The 23034-nt window shown below is 39.2% G+C and overlaps 2 protein-coding genes across 3 annotated transcripts in view; one reads left to right on the top strand and one right to left on the bottom strand.

Annotated features, from left to right (window-relative positions):
- cenpp (centromere protein P) overlaps positions 1 to 23034 on the bottom strand; it is a 95186-nt gene that overhangs the window by 23559 nt on the left and 48593 nt on the right. The gene's annotated exons all lie outside the window — the stretch shown is intronic.
- aspn (asporin (LRR class 1)) lies at positions 1068 to 12313 on the top strand. Its single transcript, XM_062545123.1, has 8 exons — positions 1068 to 1188; positions 2075 to 2342; positions 2669 to 2781; positions 8860 to 9073; positions 9785 to 9895; positions 10158 to 10251; positions 10366 to 10504; positions 10610 to 12313. Exons 2-8 carry the CDS (start codon positions 2111 to 2113, stop codon positions 10802 to 10804), a joined length of 1098 nt encoding a protein of 365 aa, XP_062401107.1. The 5' UTR covers positions 1068 to 1188; positions 2075 to 2110; the 3' UTR covers positions 10805 to 12313.

Raw genomic sequence — 23034 nt, 5'->3', positions numbered from 1 at the left:
AAAGTCATCATGTAATATTTAGCTTTTAGTGGAAGTTGAACTCACCCAGCTCTGGAACTGGGCATCAGTGAAACACTCATTAAAATAAAAGAAATAGGGCATCAACTGGTACACTCTCAGAACAAAGGACTCTTTTAACACTTTTTATTCTAGATGCCTTTAGGGAATATTCACAATCTACTACTAAGATTGTAACTGAAAAATAAATCAACAAACATTTAAATACATAAATAATAAATAAAACATGCACAGCACCAAGAACCGCCTATATTGCTAAGATATGAAAAATGAGTGATAGGTTGATACAGTAGGTCAACCACATTGTCTATACAGAAAGCAGCATCTGTGCCTGAAGTACTTAAAACATGAAAATCTTAAAAGCACTTATACAAGTAAAATCAAGTCTTTAGGAAATTTACGGTGTTTTATGTTCATGTGCTGTGCTTTGGTATTCAGATGAAAAAAGGATCTACTTTTCTTTAGCATAGACTTTTCTTTAGCATCTGATTAATATGCACACTATGCTTGGCTGCCTTCTTGTCCTTTGAATTTTGCATGCATCATTAGTTATCGTAGCATCTTAGTCTTCTCTGCACATAATGTCGGGGTCAAGGTGGATCGATTGCATGGCTATTACATTTTCCATTAAAATGTTGAAATCAGACTTCTGAAATTACCTAAATGATCTGCAAATTCATGGCTTCCAGCTCCCAGGTTCAAATGATGTAATGTTCTTTCCTTATCCCACAGAGATCTACAGTAATACATGTCCAGAGTATAAAATGGCATAAGGCCACCCACTCACACTACTCGATTGAAAGAACTCTCCGGAAAATCCTATATAAGGTCTAACCATATAAAAAAACACACACTAACCATTTTGGCATGGATTCAAAGTCTGATGAGAAACATATGACGGTAACAATGTGTTTTCAATAGCAGTCCAGAACACAAGGATGCTGTGATCTGTGTAAGCGTCTTATTCATGCACAGCCTGTCATACAGGCAGCAGACTGCTGTTTTCACTCAGGAATGTATCTCTTTCTTTGGAGGGCTGCACTCATCAGCTTGTTTTGAACTTTCATCAAACATCTTTCATTGGATTCACAGCACAGCACACCTGATTGCTTTCATTAATGTCATCCCAGAAATCCTCTTGGAGTTAAATAAGGATAACGGAAATTTCAGGTATGGCTATGTCACTGACATCGATGAATCATTGAAGAAGATGATGGTAATGCTAATAGGCTTTAATTCCTCAATTATAAAAAACATTTTATAATTTCACATTGAATCTTTAAATATGATTCATAAAAATCAATCCCATTTGACTTTTCAAGAATAATTGTGAGATGCCAAATGTTATCGGTTGTCTTGTTACTTTAATTCTGAACTACTAAACCCCTGAACTATTCTTGATATAACTTTCAGCAATTTGAATTCAGAGTATGAATTTGAATGTCATTTCACTTAGAAATTGTATTCGGAAATGCACTGGTCCTTTTCTGGAATCTGTGGGAAACCTCTTTTTTTTTACAAGAAAATGTAATTTCAGTGGTTGATAGTGCAAGTCAGCTTGTTAGTCCAGTCTTTTATAATGCAATTACATTGGTGTGGTTCTCATTACCGCTTATTTTGCTTTTGCCTACTTTCCTGTCTTTTTTTTGCCAAAACAAAAGTTGACAGGGCTTGTGCAGACAAAGAAAGAAGTCTACAAGAAAGACCTTGTGTATGACAGAATTTTACCAAGTTACATGAATAATCATTTACAAAAAAGTTACGTATATACTGTATGTGGTGCTGACCATTTAAGAAACAACTTTTAACAAGATGTTACTTTAATCCTTAACTTCATTAGTGTTCCCTATAAACTTTAAGTCTCCAGTTTGATAGTATTGTCAGTTAAGTCATTCAGTCTCATTGATTCCCTCCATCCAGTGTCCAATGACACTCACAAAGAAAGGGTACATTTTGCTAAAGAGGGTCGTATCACTACAGACAGTGATGTTTTCCAAAACAAGTTGTAAGGCAACAATGACTATGCAAGTAAAAATAAATCTCTGTCTGTTTGCAGAGATTCTACAAGCAGCTACCTGAGACTATTTGCATTATGAAGCTATTTCTACTGATGTTTCTCCTTCTGCTGTGTCATGGCAAACCATATCGGCCAGTCGATATCATGGATGTAATGGATATCCATGACATCATGATGCAAGACTTTGGGGATGATGATGATGATGATGATGATGATGATGATGATGATGACGACTATGACAATGACTTACTGGACTGTCCTCGTGACTGTGAATGCTCACTAAATGTTGTTCGGTGTTCAGACCGGGGTAAGAATTCTTTGTCATGATTACTATGGTAAGCTGCATTTGCTTTATAGACAGCTGTTCCACTTGGGTGAAAGCAGGTATAATGTAGAGATAGCTAAGAATGTCCAAGGATTATGCTGCGTCTGAACTGACAACAAATGTAATGCTAACCTCTGTGAAGCCTACTGACCCTTGCAGTCTACAGCAAGATGCTATCATTGCAATGTCTAAAACCACTAGAATGCACAATAATTAAGTTTAGTTCACACTATCTGTACCCAGTGTATGGTAAGTATAAATCACCCTTATTCTAACTGAAATATGATTCAGCATTCTGTGCTTTACAGCATTAGGACAGGTTCCAGAAAAAATTCCAGTAGACACAGCGATGCTCGATCTCCAGAATAATTACATCTCTGAAATCAAGGAGGATGACTTCAAAGGCCTGAACAACCTTTATGTGAGAAACATTTGCTTGATTTTCTGTAGTGTTTCTGTTTCCATCACTATTTTCTTTTGAAACGCCTTGTTTATTACATCACATAACAAAATTCACAGATTGTCTTCCGTAATATCTGCCACAGCCAAAAGCAAGGGCATGGGTTTACATATGGACCACAGGGGCATGTCCATACCAATATGAACCAAAGTCACACTCATTCCAACATGTTCTCAAAAAGTGTTTCTCTCCAGGACAACCAATTTAGACACACTATCATTTGATTGGCTGAAACTGAAGGGGATATATCTGATGCTCACATGAAAGTGTCATCATAGATTACTTGCTGCATTAGTGGTAGATAGAGAGGTAAGCAGGTGTGCTGATAATGTATTTATTAGGGCTGTCAGCAAGTACATACCCCATGGTGTATAACTTAGATTAGCATTCCCTTTCCCCTTCAGCTTGCACATTTTTGCCCCTTTTTCATGCTTTGTGTAGCTATGCCACTAAAAAAGAGACATCCAAAGCTTTTTTGCCATGCAGAGCATAGGAAAAACAAGCAACTGTAACCTGCTAGCCAAACATCACCAGACTGTAAAAAAATATTTTTAACTGGTGCTAGTATATGTGACCCAGACCAGTGTTAAAGCTAAATCTAGCTTCTGTAACTTGGGTAGCTACAGCGCCCTCCATAATTATTGGTACCCCTGGTAAAGATGTGTTCTTTAGCTTCTAATAAATTCATTTTTAAAAAAAAATAATAATATAGGACCACAATGAAAGAAAGTGTAAAATCCAACCTTTAATTCAAGTGCCTTAATCAGAAGGAAAAAAAATCCAACATTAAGAAATAATTATTACCTCCACCAAGGAGGTTATGCTTTCATCGGGGACCGGCGTCTGTCTGTCTGTCTGTCTGTCTGTCTGTCTGTCTGTCTGTCTGTCAGTCAGCAAGATAACTCAAAAAGTAATGGATGGATTTTGAACATTTTCAGGGAAGGTCAGAAATGACCCAAGGAAGAAACGATTACATTTTGGGAGAGATTCGTAACACCGTTGTTTATACCGTTTATGTTTTTCGCTTAGTGGTGTAATGGCATGGTGTGGCCACGTGGTGGCGATCTGAATAGTTTAGGTTCAAATGTATGACAACCTAGGAAGAACAATACGGGCGGAGGTCTGCGCTCTCTGAGTGCTTTTCTAGTTTTACATCAAATCATGTGTGCCACAATTATTAGCACCCCTGATGTTAATACTTTGTACAACCCCCGTTTGCTAATAAAGCAGCTCCTAATCTTCTTTTATAATGTTTCACAAGATTAGAGAAAACAAAATCTCCAAATCATCCAGCGACCTGAGTCCTCTCCTCTGCACTCTCCTCTTCAGCTCACCCCACAGGTTTTCAATGGGGTTGAGGTCTGGGAACGGAGATGGCCATGGTAGGAGCTTGATACGGTGTCTGGTGAATCATTTCTGTGTAGATTTGGCCATATGTTTAGGGTCATGATCTTGCTGAAAGTCCCAGTGATGACCCATCTTCAGCTTTCGGGCAGAGGCCACCAGATTTTGATTTAAAATGTCCTGGTATTTCAAAGCATTCTTGATGCCATGCACCCTAACAAGGTTCCCAGGCCCTTTGGAAGAGAAACAGGCCCACAGCATCACCGATCCTCCCCCATACTTCACAGTGGGCATGAGGTGCTTTTCTGCATACTCATCTTTTTGTTATGCCAGACTCACTTAGAGTGTCTGTTGCCAAAAAGCTCTATCTTTGTCTCCTCTGACCAAAGCACACAGTCCCAGTTGAAGGCCCAGTACCGCTTAGCAAACTCCAGACATTTGCGCTTATGATTTTGAGTGAGAAAGGTTTTTTCTCCATGCATGCCTCCGAAACAACTTGTTGGCATGTAGATAGCGCCTGATGGTTGTTTTGGAGACTTTGTGACCCCAAGATGCAACCATTTGATGCAATTCTGTAACAGTGAGCTTTGGAGATTTTTTTATTTCTCTTACCATCCTCCTCACTGTGCATCGTGGCAAGATAAGCTTGTGTCCTCTTCCAGGCTTGTTTACCACTGTTCCAGTTGATGCCTCTGACCGTAGATATGGGCAGGTGTAGGCGAGTGGCTATTTTCTTGTAGCCATTGCCTGACTTGTGAAGGTCGACACACATCTGCCTTACTTAAGAGTCATTGCACGAGAAAACCAGGCAAAACCAGCAGGAGGTAGGAAGATGGGGGTCGGCCAAATCGGCTCATACTTTGTATATGTGATAAGTATGTGGAACTATGAACAGCCATATACTTAAAACCCTCGAACTCTTTTTTGTTGTGGAGTTCTGGGGCCCCTCTCAGAGAACCTCAAAAATCCAACAATTCATGGCTGAAAATGACTGAAATTGCCATTTCTACCCTGATTATCCTGATAAAGATATGAACATGAGCTTTATGTTTCCATAGAGCTTAGGTAAAGACCAAAAGGTACACTAGGGGGTTATCTGCACCACTGAAAGCAGAATTTTCATCCCTCTAAAATTGGTCATTTTTAGGAGGCATTATCTCACATTCGCAGTGGCTTTGGTGGATGGTTTTACTGTTGCTGGACAGAGGAACATCTTCTGATTCAAAAACAATTGTCGTCTAATTGGGCCACACATAATGTGCGCCGTGCCAGGAGGGTCTTTACGTTTTTTTTTTCGGGTTTTGGAGTATAATAAACCACGTAATAATATCTCACTATAGGGTAATTTATGGTCAATTTTTGTGTCACTGTATGACAAATTGTTGAAAGCTTTAATTAACTAGAAAAGCACTCAAAGAGTGCAGACCTCTGCATGCATTGTTGTTCTTGGTTGTCATACATTTGAAACTAGACTATTCAGATCACCACCGAGTGGCCATACCATGCCATTACATCGCAAACATCTGGCATTACACTGGCAAAATCCTGCTAAAGACCCTCCTGGCACGGCACACATTATGTGTGGCCCAATTAGACGACAATTGTTTTTGAATCAGTAGATGTTCCTTTCTCCAGCAACAGTAAAACCATCCACCAAAGCCACTGCGAATACGAGATAATGCTTCTTAAAAATGACCGAAATTTAGAGGGAGGAAAATTCTGCTTTCAGTGGTGTAGATAACCCCTCGGTGCACCTTTTGGTCTTTAAAACTATGCTACCTAGGCTCTATGGAAATATAAAGCTTATGTTCATATCTTTATCAGGATAATCAGGGTAGAAATGGCAATTTCAGTCATTTTCAGCCATGAATTGTTGGATTTTTGAGGGTCTCTGAGAGGGGCCCCAGAACTCCATAACAAAAAACAGCTGGAGGGTTTTAAGTATATGGCTGTTCATAGTTCCACATACTTATCACATATACAAAGTATGAGCCGATTTGGCCGACCCCCATCTTCCCACCTCTGCCTGGTTTTCTCATGCAATGACTCTTAAACGGTGTGTTCCTTTGTCTTTCCCATGTTGAAGAGAAATGGCCTCTATGTCACGTCATATTTATACCCCAGGAAAACAGGATGTTAAGAATTACTAATTAAATATTCATCTCATTAAATGTTCATGTACATACTCTGATCAACTTTGTACACTACTGTAGAAATGACAGAAATACTTTAATTACATTTATTACCTAGGAATTGTTAGAAGTGCCAATAATTGTGGAACAGGTAATTTTATGAAGAATAATTATTTCTAGCCCCTTTCACATTCAGAAACGATACATTAGCGTTTAAGAAATAGCGGGTTCAGGGGATTTCGCAATGTGAAAGGTAGAGGTGTTTTGGTCCCGGGGTTGTTTGAAGCCGGGTTCAGAGGCGAGTTATACGTTAGACCGGCACATCCGGGAACTTGACTCGCGAGAAACGTTCCAGCCCCTTTTTGGGGGAAAACAAACAACGTCTCTCATTAACTCCAATGCAAATTAGGGTCAATAAACGTAATTCGTACCGAAATCGTAGGGGTAAATGATAACAGAAAACACAACGAATCAATAGGACCACTCAATATATTACCACTTTGCCGGTCGTTGACCGTGAAAAATACGTTCAAAACCTTAATTCAATCAAAGTAAAAACATGTCCCTTCGGTCTCCCGAGTAGCCTGCTAGCAGTAGCAGTGGCCAGTCATACCCGAACATACTCGTATCTCATTGAATCTCCAGTTAAATAACTAAATTGTTTTCCTGTATTTTTGGCCTCTTATTTTAATTGTAATGTTGTGTAGTTGACTGACAGGCTTGATGTAAAGTATGTTCGTTAGATAATTCCAAGATATGATAATTTCTGTCATAGCCGATAGCCTAGCTGCTAGTGTTAGCCAATTGTTAGCCTAGATTTCCGTTTTCGTTGGTCTGATTAATTTTTGGTGTAGCCTAATGTTAGGGGTTCTTAGCTTTGTGGTTGGTACACCCAACCACACAGCAACTTATCGGCATGTCTGTCTACCGCGAACACTGATCTATAAATAATAAGTTATTCGTTATAGATCAGTGACCGTGAACAACACCTATTCACTTTGGCTTGTTTAAGGCTTGTTCTGAAGGCTTGTTTTCCCCAAAAAAGGGGCGTGGCGCAAACAACCTGCTCTGTGTGACGCGGGTCAGGTCGAACGTATGGGAGGCGTTGCCTAGCAGCACGTCACACGCAATTTGGTAGTGAACAATGACGTTAAGCATGCCTTGGACCTCGGAGATAAACTGATAAACACAACCGTCATGCTAGTGCTACGTGGTTTAGCTTCCAAATGATGGCGGGCCACTTGTTATGTTATTTGAATGCCAAATGAGGTCCTTTTGTCTGTCGAAGTCATATTTTAGTGTGCCGAGTGAGTCCTGAACAACTTCTGCTCTGACAGTTAGCTCGTTGGCTAGTTAGCTAGCATTAGGTAAACATTCTAAAAAGACGTGCTGGCAGCAGACGGTTTTGGTAACCTAGCAACAATAAACACTTGACCAAAGTGCTGAGAAAAGGAGGTTCAGGGAACTCTCCGCGTAAAAAACGCGATTGTTGGACACAGCCATAGATATATGGACACAGCAAAGTTGTCTTGTCTCTTGTGTGTTTCCTGTATTTTAACCTCCTGCCTTGCCAAATACGTCATCAGTCACACACCCCTAATAGCGGGGTTGACCTCTGTCCCTTTCATATTCAACACGCCTCGGCTCTGATACTACCCCCCGAGACGGGTTCGATTGCCGAGGCGGGTTGACTCCCCACCCCGTGTCGTCAATGTGAAAGGAACAGCCTTAACGTTAAATTTGGCTGATTTAAATTCGGTGAATGTGAAAGGGGCTTCTAAGTCAGGGATTTCTTTTTTCCCCTTACAATTCACTTCAGTTGAAGGTTACATTTTTCTACAATTTTTCTACAAAAAAGAGTATGCTTCAACAATAAAAACTGAATTTATTTTAAGGCTTTTAACACATCTTAACCAGGGGTGCCTATAATTATGGAGGGTGCTCTATATTAAATTAACTCATAATTTTATATGCAGGACAGACTAATGTAAAAACTAATGTAAACAGCCAACCAATTCATGTTAATAAACTGTTTGGTTGTTCAGCATTTCGCAAACTGGGGGTCATCTAACCAAGAGTTATAAGAGTAGGGTTGCAACTAACAATTATTTTCATAGTCGATTTGTTTTCTCGATTAATTGATTAGTTGTTGGATCGATAAAATGCCAGAAAATGGTGAAAAAAATGTTGATTGTTGTTTTCCAAAGCCCAAGATTATGTCTTTGAATGCCTTGTTTTGTTTGGAGATTAATCTGGTAGTCCACAACTAATCGATCAATCATTGCAGCCCCAGATAAAAGGATATATATACTTCTCTTCTATACAATAATCCTGTCTGACACTGTTAGCCTAGCTTACCATAATTCTCTGGAAGTGGGTTATACCTGTTAGCATATAGCTAGCCTCTAGCTAAAAGGGAGCTATAGGCCCATTTCCAGTGAACTATGCTAAGTTTACCGTGTCAGACTGGTTTATTGCATGCAGAGATAAGAGAAGGGTGTGTACCCTATATTTAGCTATTTACACTTGCCTCTCCTATTCTTCTCTACATCTGTCACTGCAGGCCTTGTTCTTGCTCAGCAATGAAATCACAAAGATTCATCCCCGGGCTTTCAGAGATATGAATAAGCTGAAACTCCTTTACTTGTCCTACAACATGCTGACTGAAATACCAGCCAACTTGCCGAAGAGTATTCTGGAGCTACGTCTCAGTGATAACAACATCAACCGGATCCAGAAAGATGCTTTCAAGGGCATGATGTCCTTGCAAGTTTTAGGTAGAAGGCTACTAAACTGTAAAACGATTTCAATAGAAGACTGAATAACAATACCACGGAACAACACCCTAAATGGCATTGAAGTGTTGAAGCACATTTGAGGGGTGATAAAGGCAAATAATAATAATAAAAAATCTAAGCAAAAACAATGTATGTGTTACAAAGCATGTGATCTCTGGGTGTGTATGACAGCTTGGTGACATTCATTTATGGTTTGTTTGTGAATCAACCAGCTAACAGGCTAGTTAGTGTGTCAGCTAGTAAACCTGACTGGGCATGTTTCAAACTGACTTTGTGAATTTATCCATAGCCATCAGTGGCAGCTGTGGTGTAGCCCCCTAGCTAGCCTTACTGTATATTTCAAATGTCAGGTCAGGCAACCAGCCCAGACAAATCCACTTATACTTTGATGAATCAGAATGGTCCTTCTTAAGTGGTCTTACATAGATCATAAACATCTGTATTGTCACCTAAATCTCTACACACATATCTGTGCTTAAACCAGAAACACTTGCATTTGCAATGCCAATTAAATATAAAATGTACATTGTGATACTAAAACGATTTTTGTTCCTTTGATTTTACGTCATTGAGCATATTTACGTTAACAGTAAAAAATGAACTGTTTGCACATTAATTCTGTCCCTTTACAAATGCTTGATACGCCTAAAAAAATCATTAATACACTTTCATTCCTAATATCTACCCTAGAGATGACTGCCAACCCAATTGCAAACAGTGGTATTGAACTTGGCGCTTTTAATGACATGTCTACTCTATTTCTGCGGATTGCTGAAGCAAAGCTGACAGCAGTGCCCAAAGGTAAGCTCTCACATATGCTTATGCTGCTCATTCTGTGGATATAGCACTGGTTAACACAGTAACAGAAACTGTCAATGCCAAAGCATTTATAAGTACATATAAAAAAACATCAACAGTTGACCACAGGGTGCTGTACACAGGGTTTAACTGGTTGTTTACATTGTTCATTTTTCTATTTCACTATTTGAGCTGGAATCTATTCAAACCTTTTTTTTGGATGTGCACACTTTTGCACTGTGATAAACTGATTGTATTTCTGTAGATCTGCCATCTGATCTCATTGACCTTAACCTGGACTACAACAAAATTGCTAAAGTGGAGGTGGAGGACTTTTACAGATACAAAAAGTTGCAAAGGTAAAAACTGCTGGAGATGCCTGCAGCTCTAAACATGTTTGGATCATTGTTACTCAGCAGAGATAGGGCAAAGAGTACTGAATCAACCATTTAACTCAAAGTATCATTGGACAGATTGGGTTTAGAATTCAACCAAATCAAGTATGTGGAGAATGGAAGCCTTGCCAGCATTTCCAACATAAGGGAAATTCGCTTGGACAATAACAAACTGAAGAGAGTTCCGCCAGGTTTGAATTCACTTAAGTATCTCCAGGTAAGTTTTCCATAAGCATCTTTCTTAGTTGCGAATTAAGGCATCAATAATCTATGATAAATTGTGCATAATTTCAAAGTGGAGTTACTGATAATTGTCTCCTAGGTTTTGCTACTTCATGCCAATAAAATTCAAAGTGTGGCAGTGAATGACTTCTGCCCTGTTGATGCATCGGTGAAAAAGGCCCTCTTCAATGGCATCAGCCTCTTTGCCAATCCCATTAGGCATTGGCAGATTCAGCCAGCTGCATTCCGCTGTGTTTCAAGCCGAGGAATCCATATAGGGAACAGGAGGAAGTGAGCAACTTAGATAATGTTGTGTGTTCTTGCCCTAGATGGGTTTATTCCAACTCCATATGTAGCATCAACTTTTCATCATGTTTAGGGATCTACACAAGCTACTACCACTAGTCATTGCCTGTAGCTCTCCAGAATCTGCACGATTTTGGAGAAAAAACATATTCTTGCTACTTGAATATGAACATTGAATTGAAAGAAATGAATCCAATGACAGTTATCTGGTAGAGGAAAGCTCGGAAGAGATCACATTTAAGATGGTGCTAATGACCTGATTTTTTCTTTTACTTATTTTTTTTTAAAACCATTTTGTTCAATCAGAAGGTTTGTAGGTTTAGAAAGTACCTTATGTTTATTTGCAGTCATATGCATATAGTTAATGCCCAGAGAGTCATGAGTCATGATTTCAGTGATCCCCCTTTCCAGCATGATCTGAACACAAAAAACATCTGTCCAAACTGTAGCATGTCCTGGATATTGTTACAGTAAGAGTGCAAGGAACAGTTCACTTATCACTTCTTTTCCACTGATATGTTGTTAATGTGGTTAAATACTGACCTGTCCTTTACCCTGGTAGTAAAATATTAAATGGTCTCAAATAGATATGCAGAATTATATCCATTCCTTAAGATTCATGCTATCTTCATTTCTTTAACTTTTTTGTATCTCAATTGTATCTCAAAGTACTACATTATTGTTTGCTAAAACTGTTCTTAAAACCTTCACATTCAGAATGCTATGCAGAGATGCAAAAAAAACCCATGCATCCAACAAATCTCAAGTCTACATACAGTACTGTATATTTACACATATACTGTATGTGTAATAGCATAGGACAAAATAACATGCTTGCCTATAAATTAATACTTTAGCTCTTGCTTTATGTAGAATTTGATTCCTTTCTCAGGAAAAGTGGACACTGTATGACTATAGTGACCTTGACTAAAATATCATGAGTGTTTCAGTGACACAATCAACTAATCGATTACATCTGTCACTCCCGGAATAAATACATTGAAACATATTTTCGATAGAGGACTTCTTGTACATCTCCCATTATTGTACCTGTTGTCTTAGATACCTGCTTTCAACAAGCCAAATATATTTAGCGATTAAAATTGTATTAAGAGATCTTTCACTGCGCTTGTTCTGCCAGTAGATGGAACCCTCACTACTTTGGACCTAATTTTGTGGCAACCTTCGGCCTGTACTTTGCAGTACATTATACCTTCACAATGAGGCGCTACAGGGATGTTTTTGGCAGGAATGATTAGACAGAGTGCTATCTGCAATCCATGCAATAGATGAACGCACTCTTAATGTTTTTCTAAATTGTTTTCCAAGAAAGCACATAGTAAATATCATGAAATTCAACCTCTTCCTCCATGGCAGTATTTCAACATTCAAGTGTGGAAAAATCCTTGAAACTAACTAATGTAAGCATATCTCTTCAGATCATCTGTACCAGAAATATTTTTTTGAAAAGGTTAAAGAAATTACAATAAAGACATTTAAAAATACATGTTTGAGAGATCTCCCAATGAGAACTGTATTTGGGAGTGAAATCAATACTCCCTCTAAAATATGCTTCTTAAAAACCTTCTTAAACCTTCTTAACCTACAAAAACCTGAAACAGTGATTATCAACAGAGAATTATAAAGAAAGGTATTTAGATTCCAAAATCCAGCCATAAAAATACCTAGCCACATTTTACTTTACTCAAGCAAAGTACGGTGCCATCATTTCTTGTTATTGAATTATATGGATGTTGCACTGACAGAACAAAATGTTGCAATCAATTTTCTGCTTACAATGATTTGAACAGTCTTAAGTCTAGAAAGTGCATGAGAGAGAGGGGGACAGTAAGTGTGCATGAGAAAGAAAGAGTGGGGAAGAAAGAGGGGGAGACTGCATGTGGTCAGGAAACATATGGAACAAATCTGCAGATTGGCCAGGATTGCTTCTGCCACGTCTCACATACCGACGTCTCCTGAAAACTCACAACAGGTCTGGAGCATTTATGTGCTCCCCAACCAGGAAAACACCTGGGGGGATGAAATAGACTAATATTCTCTCTCTCTCTCTCTCTCTCTCTCTCTCTCTCTCTCTCTCTCCACTAGTAAAGCCATGGGGAATATTTTACACCAAAGTAAACTTAAGATCATCAAGACTTGTGCCAAGATGCACATGCTTACTGTATACTCAGTGCAGCTAATGAACTCGTCATTGCTGGTACCAAGGCAAAACACCAAAGTGAATGTTTGTGTTAGAACAATGTTTACAACTGCTGCGTCTAACTAGACCGCCACATAGTCTCCAACTCTGACTTTAAAAAGGGGAATGCTTTAAAAACCAGCTGTGTCTTTTAGAATTTACTTGGAATGCTGATGTCTAAAGCAGAGAAGTCATTTGTGAAAGATGCAGGGCACAACTCACTGAATCTCATCCATCATTTAGAAATGTTTTGAAGGTCTCACCTATTTCACTGTCAAAAGGTGTTGGTACAACAAAAAGCAGACCTTCAGACCTTCAAAAAATCTAATTAGCACAAAGCAATTACACATCTCCAGACTTCTCCGATCAACTCTTTTCCTGCAAAACTAACCAATAAGTTTCTCTCAAATTTCACTTTCCACACTCTGCTGACTACATTCCACAGTCTATTTTGTAGTGGAATTCCTGTAGAACAATCTATCATGACAATTGACACATTTTCAAAACGGTGTTCTGAGCTGCTCTTTTTGCCAAGCAATATGAATAATTACTGTAAATAAAACTAAATCATGATTTTCTGATTTGCATGATTTTTCTAGATTCTTGTTAAATTAGTGTTATTCAAATACACATAAATGAACATATGACAGAAACAAATGGGCAGGCAAAGTCTCCAGCTACATGATCAAAACCAAGAAATAAGCTCAGCTGATCAGAGCAGAATAGATGATACATGGTTTATAGGTCATGTAGCCATGGGCCAGGTGGCTACAATGCACCAATCCCACCAACTAATGAAACAAAGTTTTAAAAAGTCTGGCTATGCTTTATATAAATGAACTTTAACATTTTTGGGGATGTCCCATTTCCGCCTTTTGAATAGTTGTATCCTGAAAATCAAGACATTAAAATATATTGGACATACAACACAGAACTACTAATACAGCACAAAATTACTAAACATCAATTCTCACATGTAGTTTAATTTTTCTTGCATTTCATCATTGATGCCTCATCAAGAATTTTCCAGTAGGCCTATTAGCCTGTTTGATACTCATTGAGCTCAATGCCAATCAAACAGACTAATAGGCCTACTGGGAAAAGCACCATGCCAATCTCTAGCTATGGTGAAGGGTATGTGATGATGTGGGGCTATTTTAATTCCAACGGCCAAGGGAACTTTATCAGGATGCATAATATCCTGGATCCATGAAATAGCTGGCCTTTAAAATAAAAATCTGCCTGCCCCTATGTTAACCCTAATGTGTTACAGTCCCATATGGTTACATAGGGGGTGAAATACTTCCTTCCCCTTAGCATTTAAGGAAGAACATTAATTTATTTACGATACATTCTTCAATCACAAAGAAAATTGGTGTCCTTAGTGGTTTGCTTTTTATTCATTTTTTGAATTAAGGCATTGAGATCAATTGTCAAATTTTACATTCCTCTTTTTAGGCAACTTTAGCATGGTATCAAATACATGTTCTCCCCACTGTATAAAACCTTTTCCCGGTAGCTTTGATACCAATGAGGTTAATGCCAAACGTCAGGAGGCTATTAATACCGGTAACCAGGTATAATCACATAATTCTCAAGTGATAAAGTTGATTCTGACAGTTATTCAGCAAATCAGTTAGCCTGGCTAACGCCTACCACTTCTCAAATGAGACGTGGTCTGGCAACCAGATGTTAATTTTCTCGTATTTGAAAAAAATGCCCAGATCCGTTCATTGGGCACCACAGATGTCTATCAAATGCGTCTGTGCATAGCTCATCATCGTCTTGCTTCCCCCTATTCTGTGATTGGATCCCTATCGCAGGCAAAAAATAGGGCGGTAGTTTCCAGTCTGCCTTAGCAGCTTGAATTAAATCACCGGCGCAAGGCAGGATGGGAACACCCAGGCTACAAATTTGAACCTGCTTCAAATTTCGTTATCGTCTATACTGTACAGTATGCTATTATTTTGCACAAAAGAATACGAAGATGTTTTTTTTTCATAACCATCAACACTGAACTGAGTATCCATCTTAAACCAAACAGATACCACTGTTTTAAATATAGCCTATACATTTCCTGTGTATTAGCCTAATTGTGTATAAGTCGCAGGACAGTGTTTTATACAAGTTAAAAAACAAAACAAAAAACAAAACCACATTAATACCATAATAACTGCTCCAATGTATTAACCTCAATGTATAAGCCTCGGCTTACAGTTGGGAAATTACAGTATGCTTATTTAGCATTCTTTTTTACCGTCTATCTAGGGCTGCGCAATAAATTGAATTTTAATCACGATGACGATTTTGGTTTCCCACAATCAAGTTTGCGTGATCGAGTGATTTAAAATAAAAAAATAATTAAAAAATGCATGCTCCACCTATAGAATGCTCCGCTATAGCTGCAGACGATTGACAATGAAATGTGTGGCACAGCAGAAGGCGAAGGAGGCAAAGAAGGCGAAGAGCGTGTCCCTTGAAGTGGATCATCCGTTGTTCGGAAAAATTTTGGATATCAGGCAAGTGAAGTTATAAACAAAGCAGGGCTCTCCGTGATACAGATATCACATACTGTAAAGTAATCACACCACACACGTTAACTTTTAGTCATTGTTTGCTTCCTCCGATGTACAGTAGGCTATAATAATTACAGTTGAGCTGAATCTTGTTTAGGGCCTAGGCCAGGGCTCTTCAATTGGGGGCTGTGGGCCGGATCCGGCCCCCGAGATATTTATTCATTTTTACTGTATTTACATTTGTATGTGATTGCTCATATTTCATATTGGCACAATATACCAACCAATGATATCAGAGCAGCCAGTGAATGAAATATGAGTCTATTTGGTTTCCATTCTATTAGTCTGTAGTGTTTTAATAAATGGCATAAGCAATAATACATCTATATTTTCAGAAAGTCAGCCTTTCACTGTCAAACATTAAATTCAGAACATTACATAAAACCTGGTCAATTGCAACTACACTGGTGCAATGTAAAAAACATTTAAATTTACAGGACTGTGCTGGCTGACATTTAAGTGCTTTCTGACTTTTAACAAGTAGGGATAAATTACATGGGAGAGGTCAAGATGCCTACAGGCAGCTTGAGGGAGATTCTAACCTTATAAATCCTCAGTGTGCAAGTACAGCATGGTGTTCTGGTTTATTGCAGTTATCACTCAATGCCTTTTTAAGCATAACTGGCCTCTACTCCACTCCACAAAAGTAGACGAAGCCACAAGAGTTAACTAAGATCATAGAACCCAAAGCTTACAGCCATTCCAACTGCAGAAATGTAGATCTCAATCTTACCCAAACACAGGCTGAGAGCCTGTGGTGAATATCTGAGGAAAACCACTGTTGCAGCCTTTCAATACAGTCCCAAGAGCAAATCATTCAACCTGCCCCTGAGGAAAATCACTCAAGCTAAACGGATCACCTACTGTTTTGTGTCTGGCTTCCATCAAAAAGGGACTGGACACTCGACAACAGCACTGTACTGCCAAGCCTCAAAATAAAAAACAACATGTACTTTTAGACTAGCGATATCAAATAAAATTAGATTGATTCATTCATTCATAAGGCAACAGATCAAAAACTTCACAAATTTTGAAACAGATTCTGGAGCACAGAATTTCAAATAAAAAATATATGTTTGCACTCATCACATTTTTAGTCATCGACTTGAATAGATAATACAGTGCACTTCCTTATACTGAATGCATTTCAAAAGCTTAATTAAATTCATATTCCATTCCAATTCGTACTGATGAATACATTATAGATAAATCTTCCTTAACCCAATGCAGTATAGTCTACAGTATTGATTCTTTGGAAAGCATGAACCATATTTGCTGACTTTCAGTCACAATATTACAATGCCTATAGCAAATGTTCTTACTTAGAGCACTGACTGTTAAACCACCTGTCTCACTCGCCAGCTGAAAAACACATTTGCTGACCACAGATGGTTGTTGAAGCACATGAAGACAAAATATTTTAGGACACTGTTAAATTTTCCATATCTCCTTAATGGGCATGTCATATTTGTTCAAATGATTGAAGGATTGAACAAAATGTTGTGGTTTTTCCTGTAGAATAAGAAATGTGCTGACACTAAAGCTAACCTAACCTAACAAAGCCATTTTTCAAACAAAAGTGGCACACAAATTATGTTTGAGTTCAACCATCGTGGCATGTCCTCTTTCGACATAAAATAAACATATATGGAACAGAACCTTATTTGGTGCTGAATGAAAGTGAACATTTCAGACTTCTCCGTTTCCAGGAATTCACTTGTAAGTGCTATTAGTAATGAACTTTCTACCCAGAGCCGATTCCAACAATTAACTTTCTACATTTATATGTTTTTCTGCAAAATTACTTAATATGAGGAATAACATTCAAGCTACAAAGGAGGCAATAAGTAATAAATATAGCCGGAAGCGCCGATGGTGGGTCCGAGCACCTCCGTGGGTGCGGACCTACTGTATGACATTTCAGAATCTAACATCACGCGGCATAATCTAATCATATGTATATGTCAACCACAACAGATAACACACTAGGTGGCGCTATAGAGTCCCTAAGCCATGCCCTTGGCCAGAGCTCTGTCTCTGAATAGCTTTAGCAATAACACGCCCACCAAATTTGGTTCATTTTCGTGAATGTACGTGTCAACCACAACAGACAATGTGCTAGGTGGCGCTATAGAGTCCCTAAGCCACACCCTAAGCCAGAGCTCTGTCTCTGACTATCGATAGCAATAACACACAAGCCCACCAAATTTGGTTCATTTTCGTGAATGTGTGTATCAACCACAACGAACAATGCGCTAGGTGGCCCTATAGTCCCTAAGCCACACCCGAGGCCAGGGCTCTGTCTCTGACTAGTGGCAGCAATAACATACAAGCCCACCAAATTTGGTTCATTTTTGTGAATGTATGTGTCAACCACAACAGACAACACGACAGAACGTTCTTAAGCCTTCTTTAATCATTATCTAATATTAAGGATAGTTTCAGATCTATTAACCAAGGTGTTGTCTCACACACACACACACACACACACACACACACACACATTTCAAATAACCTGCAGGATTATGGTGCCTTCTCTCATCCTCTGGTTGGGTTATCATCTGTTGGCCTCCTTACCACCACTGCACAACATGCATTCACGCCTACAATGGATAACCCGAATCATTTTACACATGATCTTTTCTTTACCTTTTACTTTGCATCACACTGTCATTCCTGACTCATTTCAATTCTGGCTATTCATTTTCACGATGTTCACTCAGGAAGGGAGAGAATGGGGCTGAGATACAAAGAGGCATGGGGGATGAGGAGCGGGTAAGTGTGTGTGGGGGGGAGGGTGCATGAGAATGAGGGGGGCATGGGGCTAAGATAAAGAGAGAGAGAGAGAGACAGAGAGAGAGAGAGGGAGGGTAGAGACAAGGGGGAGGGTGTGTGTGTGCATGTTTCTGGGAAAGGAAGGAGTGGATGTGAAGGGAGCGGATATGAGAGACATACTCATATGAAAACCTAAATAACTCACTTTCTGTTCATGTGGTTAAATTAAAAATTTCAGCATACAGTAGGTTCATATGAGTATTCATATTTGTACTCGCTTCATAATATTTTAGGTAAAACTATGTGTCAACCACGATCATTAATGCGCTATTGAGTGACACAATTAACGCCACATCAAACAACATCAAAACTTGTATATGACTGTCACTACAAACACACTAATACTCCATTAAATTTCATCCAAATTAGTCACTGTTTTCTGCCTATAACGGCAGCTTCCTGTATCTTTTAAAGAGACCCTATGCAACTTTTTCATAGTCATAAAATCGCTCAGAGATCGTTGTTTTGCTTGACTGACCAGTTTAATCGAAAACAGTCATATTTCCTCCCGTCCCCAGTGTCCCTATTCGCTATTGCAACCTTGCAACTTTCTGATAAGCGATCGTCTTCAGTTTACATCTGGAAGTCTGAGACGCGTAAGGAACAAAAAGAACCACGCTTGCAATTTATATATTTATATATAGCCTATATATGTATAAATATACACAATAAAGCTGTCGGGGAAGCTCTGCAGAGAAATATGCAAGCATAAAACGAGCGAAAACGAAAAACGAAACCGAAACCAGAGATGAAATCGTCAATCCTGCATAATTCCTCTTTAAAAAAAAAAAAAAAAATCATAATCATAACTCAAATTCTTCTAAGATTCACTATATAGTGTAAATGTAAAAGTTGTTCAGATTAACACTAGAAGCGCCGCGACGTTCTGACCCACTTATACCTATAAGCGCCGCGCCCCGGTCATTTGACCGCTTTGACGACCTACTAGAAGCGCCGTGCTGGTGTGAACTACTTAAAGCGCGGCGAGGCGGTCAAAAGACCGCTGAGTCCTTAGAGTGGGAGGCTGTTACTTACAAAAAATTATCGCTAGATGGCGCTTCGTGCACGAATCAAATCGTTTGGTCATAAATTCAGTTTGCACTAAGCCATGTATCATTCGTGTCAGACCGTGTTGTTGATAGTCTGTGGTTGTTTCATTATGACATACAGCACGTTCGAGTTATCTGTTCATTTATTTGTGTTGATTTGTGTTGTTTGAGGTAAAAACTCTGGAAGAGTTCTTGAACAAACCTCAAGCAAACTTGACTTTCAACTAAAATGCTCTAAAAGTGAATGGGTGGCTAGTTCCAATTCACTCCCCAAATTCACTTCTATTCATTTAATAGGTAGCCTAGGCCTATATGTTTACGCCGCCGAAAATGATCGGACCTAACAAAGAGCCTAACAGTCTGGTTTCAATTACACAGTAGCCAGGATTTCAGGCCGCATTTTACAGGCTACCGTGGCTACTTTCTAAAACAATTTTTATTCATTTAGGGAGAAGCATCTTATAGGGTCTAGCTACATCGGAGGGAGGGAGATAGAGAGCTATGCTGAGCAGAAAGATATTCTCCGTTTTGTCAATGTGTATGATATGTTTGCGATGTCTGCTGAAAAAAAGCTATAGGCCTATTGTTTCTACAATTTAAGCTAACGTCTATGTGAATTCGAGATTCAGCATTGAGACACACATGTTAACAGATCAGTAGAGGAGAACTGTAGCCCACTGGTTAGAACTTCGGCCTCATATCCAAAGGGTTGCTGGATCGATCCCCGACCTGTCCATGGCGGAAGTTCAATGAAGTATATTTATTGAAGCAAGGCATCAATAAATATAGGCTATATACTGTTCTATTTTTTTCTATTCACACAACTACACGCACGCTGGCGAATTCGAACATTCTGAAACGCGCATATGCAATGAAACATGATTGCGCATTCTTCCACGAGTTGCCTGAACAGCCAGCCTATGCAGGGGACAGAGAGAGGCGGTGGGGGTGGGGAGGCAGTTAATTGTCCTCAATGCCGCGTGATGTCTGTAGTAGCCTAGCCTAGACGAGTGTATGGGGGAGGGGGAATGATCGGTTTCAAATAGGCTATGTTTGCAATGGATAGTGCAATGGATAGTGTGTTATGACCCCGAAGCCATTTGCTTTGAGAATAACGGCTGGCTGATGAAGTAGTTGGCTGGCTCAGCCAAAACCTATGAGGCTGCAGCCGCCAAAGTTTTCATGACTGATAATGGCTTTAGTTGCCACTTCATGTCTACAGATGTCTATATTGTACTAGATCTCAACACACAATGTTATTGTATTGTTTTGGACAACGTTCTGCACGTTTCACTTCAATGTAGACTGCATGCGTTGTGAAAAGCGCAGCAATCTCTGGAAAGGAAACGGTGGAAGTCGCAGTAGTCTAATAGCCTATCGCGTTCAATGTTGTAAATCCGTCTGTTCCAGAATATTTGGTTCATATCATCAATCTTTGGTTTTGGTGTTTGTGCAACCGGGCCCTGAAGATTTAACAAAAGTCTGACTAGCCCTACGTAGGAATTAGGAAAGTATGTAAGGCGAGATCAAGATTAGGCTACTTTGTTTGCTTCTTTCCCCCATGTCATTTTCCTCAACTCACTGTGAGTCCTGTGTATCGTAGCAACGAGCACAAGCTACTTTATTTCGCTCGTGCCAGGTTGCGAACCCAGGTCTCCTGCGTAGTAGTCGAGAGAGTTAGCGTTGCACCACTGAATTAATGTAACCCTCTGCAACCAATTGGAAAATAGATTTGTTTGTCCAGCAAATATGTAAGAAAATGCTTATACATTAGAAGATAAAAGATAGCCTACAAATAGAAGATAAGATACAACTATGAATGTAGGCATACGCGCCCTACGTACATAAATAGGCTTCGACGAATTTCAGCTGAAAATATTTTTTACACACGTAGGCCTGCCTAATAACAACGTCGCAACGTTTTCAAAACAAACTCGTATTTTACCACTGTAAATCGCCTCCATAGACTATGCCATGTAAATGAAAAATAGTTATTAAAATAAATCACATAAATAATACATATATCTAGTGCTGCCACTAACGACTAATTTTCTAACGATTAATCTTTCGACTAATTTTTTGATTAGTCGACTAATCTAAACGACTATTTTTTTTAAAAAAATAGTCCATTTTATTCCATTCCATTTTGTCCATTTTATTTTTAACTCAACTGAAGGGCCAAAACATGACATATAGCCACAGATATAGATATGCTCATATCAATATCAGCCTACTTTTGTAGAGTTAATAATAGAATTAATAACATTACAGCCGTTAGAGACGGGAGACCAAAAATAAATAGGGGGTCAAAAGCAAAACGATTAGTCGACTAAAAAAATTGGCGTCGACTAATTTTCATAATCGATTAGTTCGATTATGTCGATTAATCGCGGCAGCACTACATATATCACATATATAAACTATATGTTTTATGGTAAAATATTATTCTCATGCCCGACTGACAGGAAACCCTTGCGACATCTGCTGTGAGAAAAGAGAATAGCAGCCTGGACAAACATGGCCGAACGCGAGACAACATAGTGTTGTCACATAAGTGAACGCAAAATATCTCTAAACTAACTTGCACCGGTGTGCTTTAGATCATGTAAAAATTCTGGGTGACAAAACACGCGTATTTAGGAAAAGTCGTGAACGTAGGGTCCCGGAATTTAATCGAGTGAAAAGATTTTTTTTTTTTTGTAATCACTGCGGTCAAATGACCGCAGCCCGGCCCTTCTAGGTATATCTAGGTGAAACCTACACGGCGCTTCTAGTAATACGCGTCAGCGGTCAAATGACCGGCGCTTGGCGCTTCTAGTGTTAATACAACACATATGTCCACCAAATCTGGGCCATTTTCGTGAATGTATGTGTCAACCACAATAGGTGGCGCTATAGAGTCCCTGAGCCACTCGGTGCTCAGGCCCTAATAAATAGTACTACAATTAATACTACCACCAGAGGATGAGAGTGCACAAGGTTAAGTACTAGTTGAAGTGTGGTCTAAAGGAGGTAGAAGGGAAGTGTTTATTAGGCAGTGTTGGAAGTAATGCGTTACAAAAGTAACCCTACAGTCACACAGGCTACAAGAGACAGCGATAACTCCACCAACGTGCCGTTGAATGGGGGGGGTGATTCGCGAGTGATTGACGGCTAACGATTTCTACGTGCTAGGTGGCTGACCGATAGCTCCTACATACCTTCAGATATATTTTTTGATTACAAAACCTGGCTTTTTGGATTTTAAAGTTCATATTCCTCACTAAAAGTAGCAAAATATAAGGCAACAAACCCTGAACTTACGTGTTAGTACAGAAATACTGCCTTCAATTAGTTAGCACCGCCATCTTGGATAACATTTTCAACTTTACTTTCAAACAAGGAACGTCACGCTTCCTTCACTCCGATTGGCAGTCGCTTTGTCGCTTCGCTCAACATTTGCATAAAATAGCCCTCTTGTCTATTTTGGCCCCGCCTTAATCGCGGCAGCGGCAAGCTCGTCGCTTGTCACTGGCAAACGTTCACTCCCATTGAAAATGAACGGCAGTCTGTCGTTTTA

Source organism: Sardina pilchardus, chromosome 9 (assembly GCF_963854185.1).
Source record: "Sardina pilchardus chromosome 9, fSarPil1.1, whole genome shotgun sequence".
Taxonomy (NCBI): domain Eukaryota; kingdom Metazoa; phylum Chordata; class Actinopteri; order Clupeiformes; family Clupeidae; genus Sardina; species Sardina pilchardus.
This window is presented reverse-complemented; position numbering and strand designations above follow the sequence as displayed.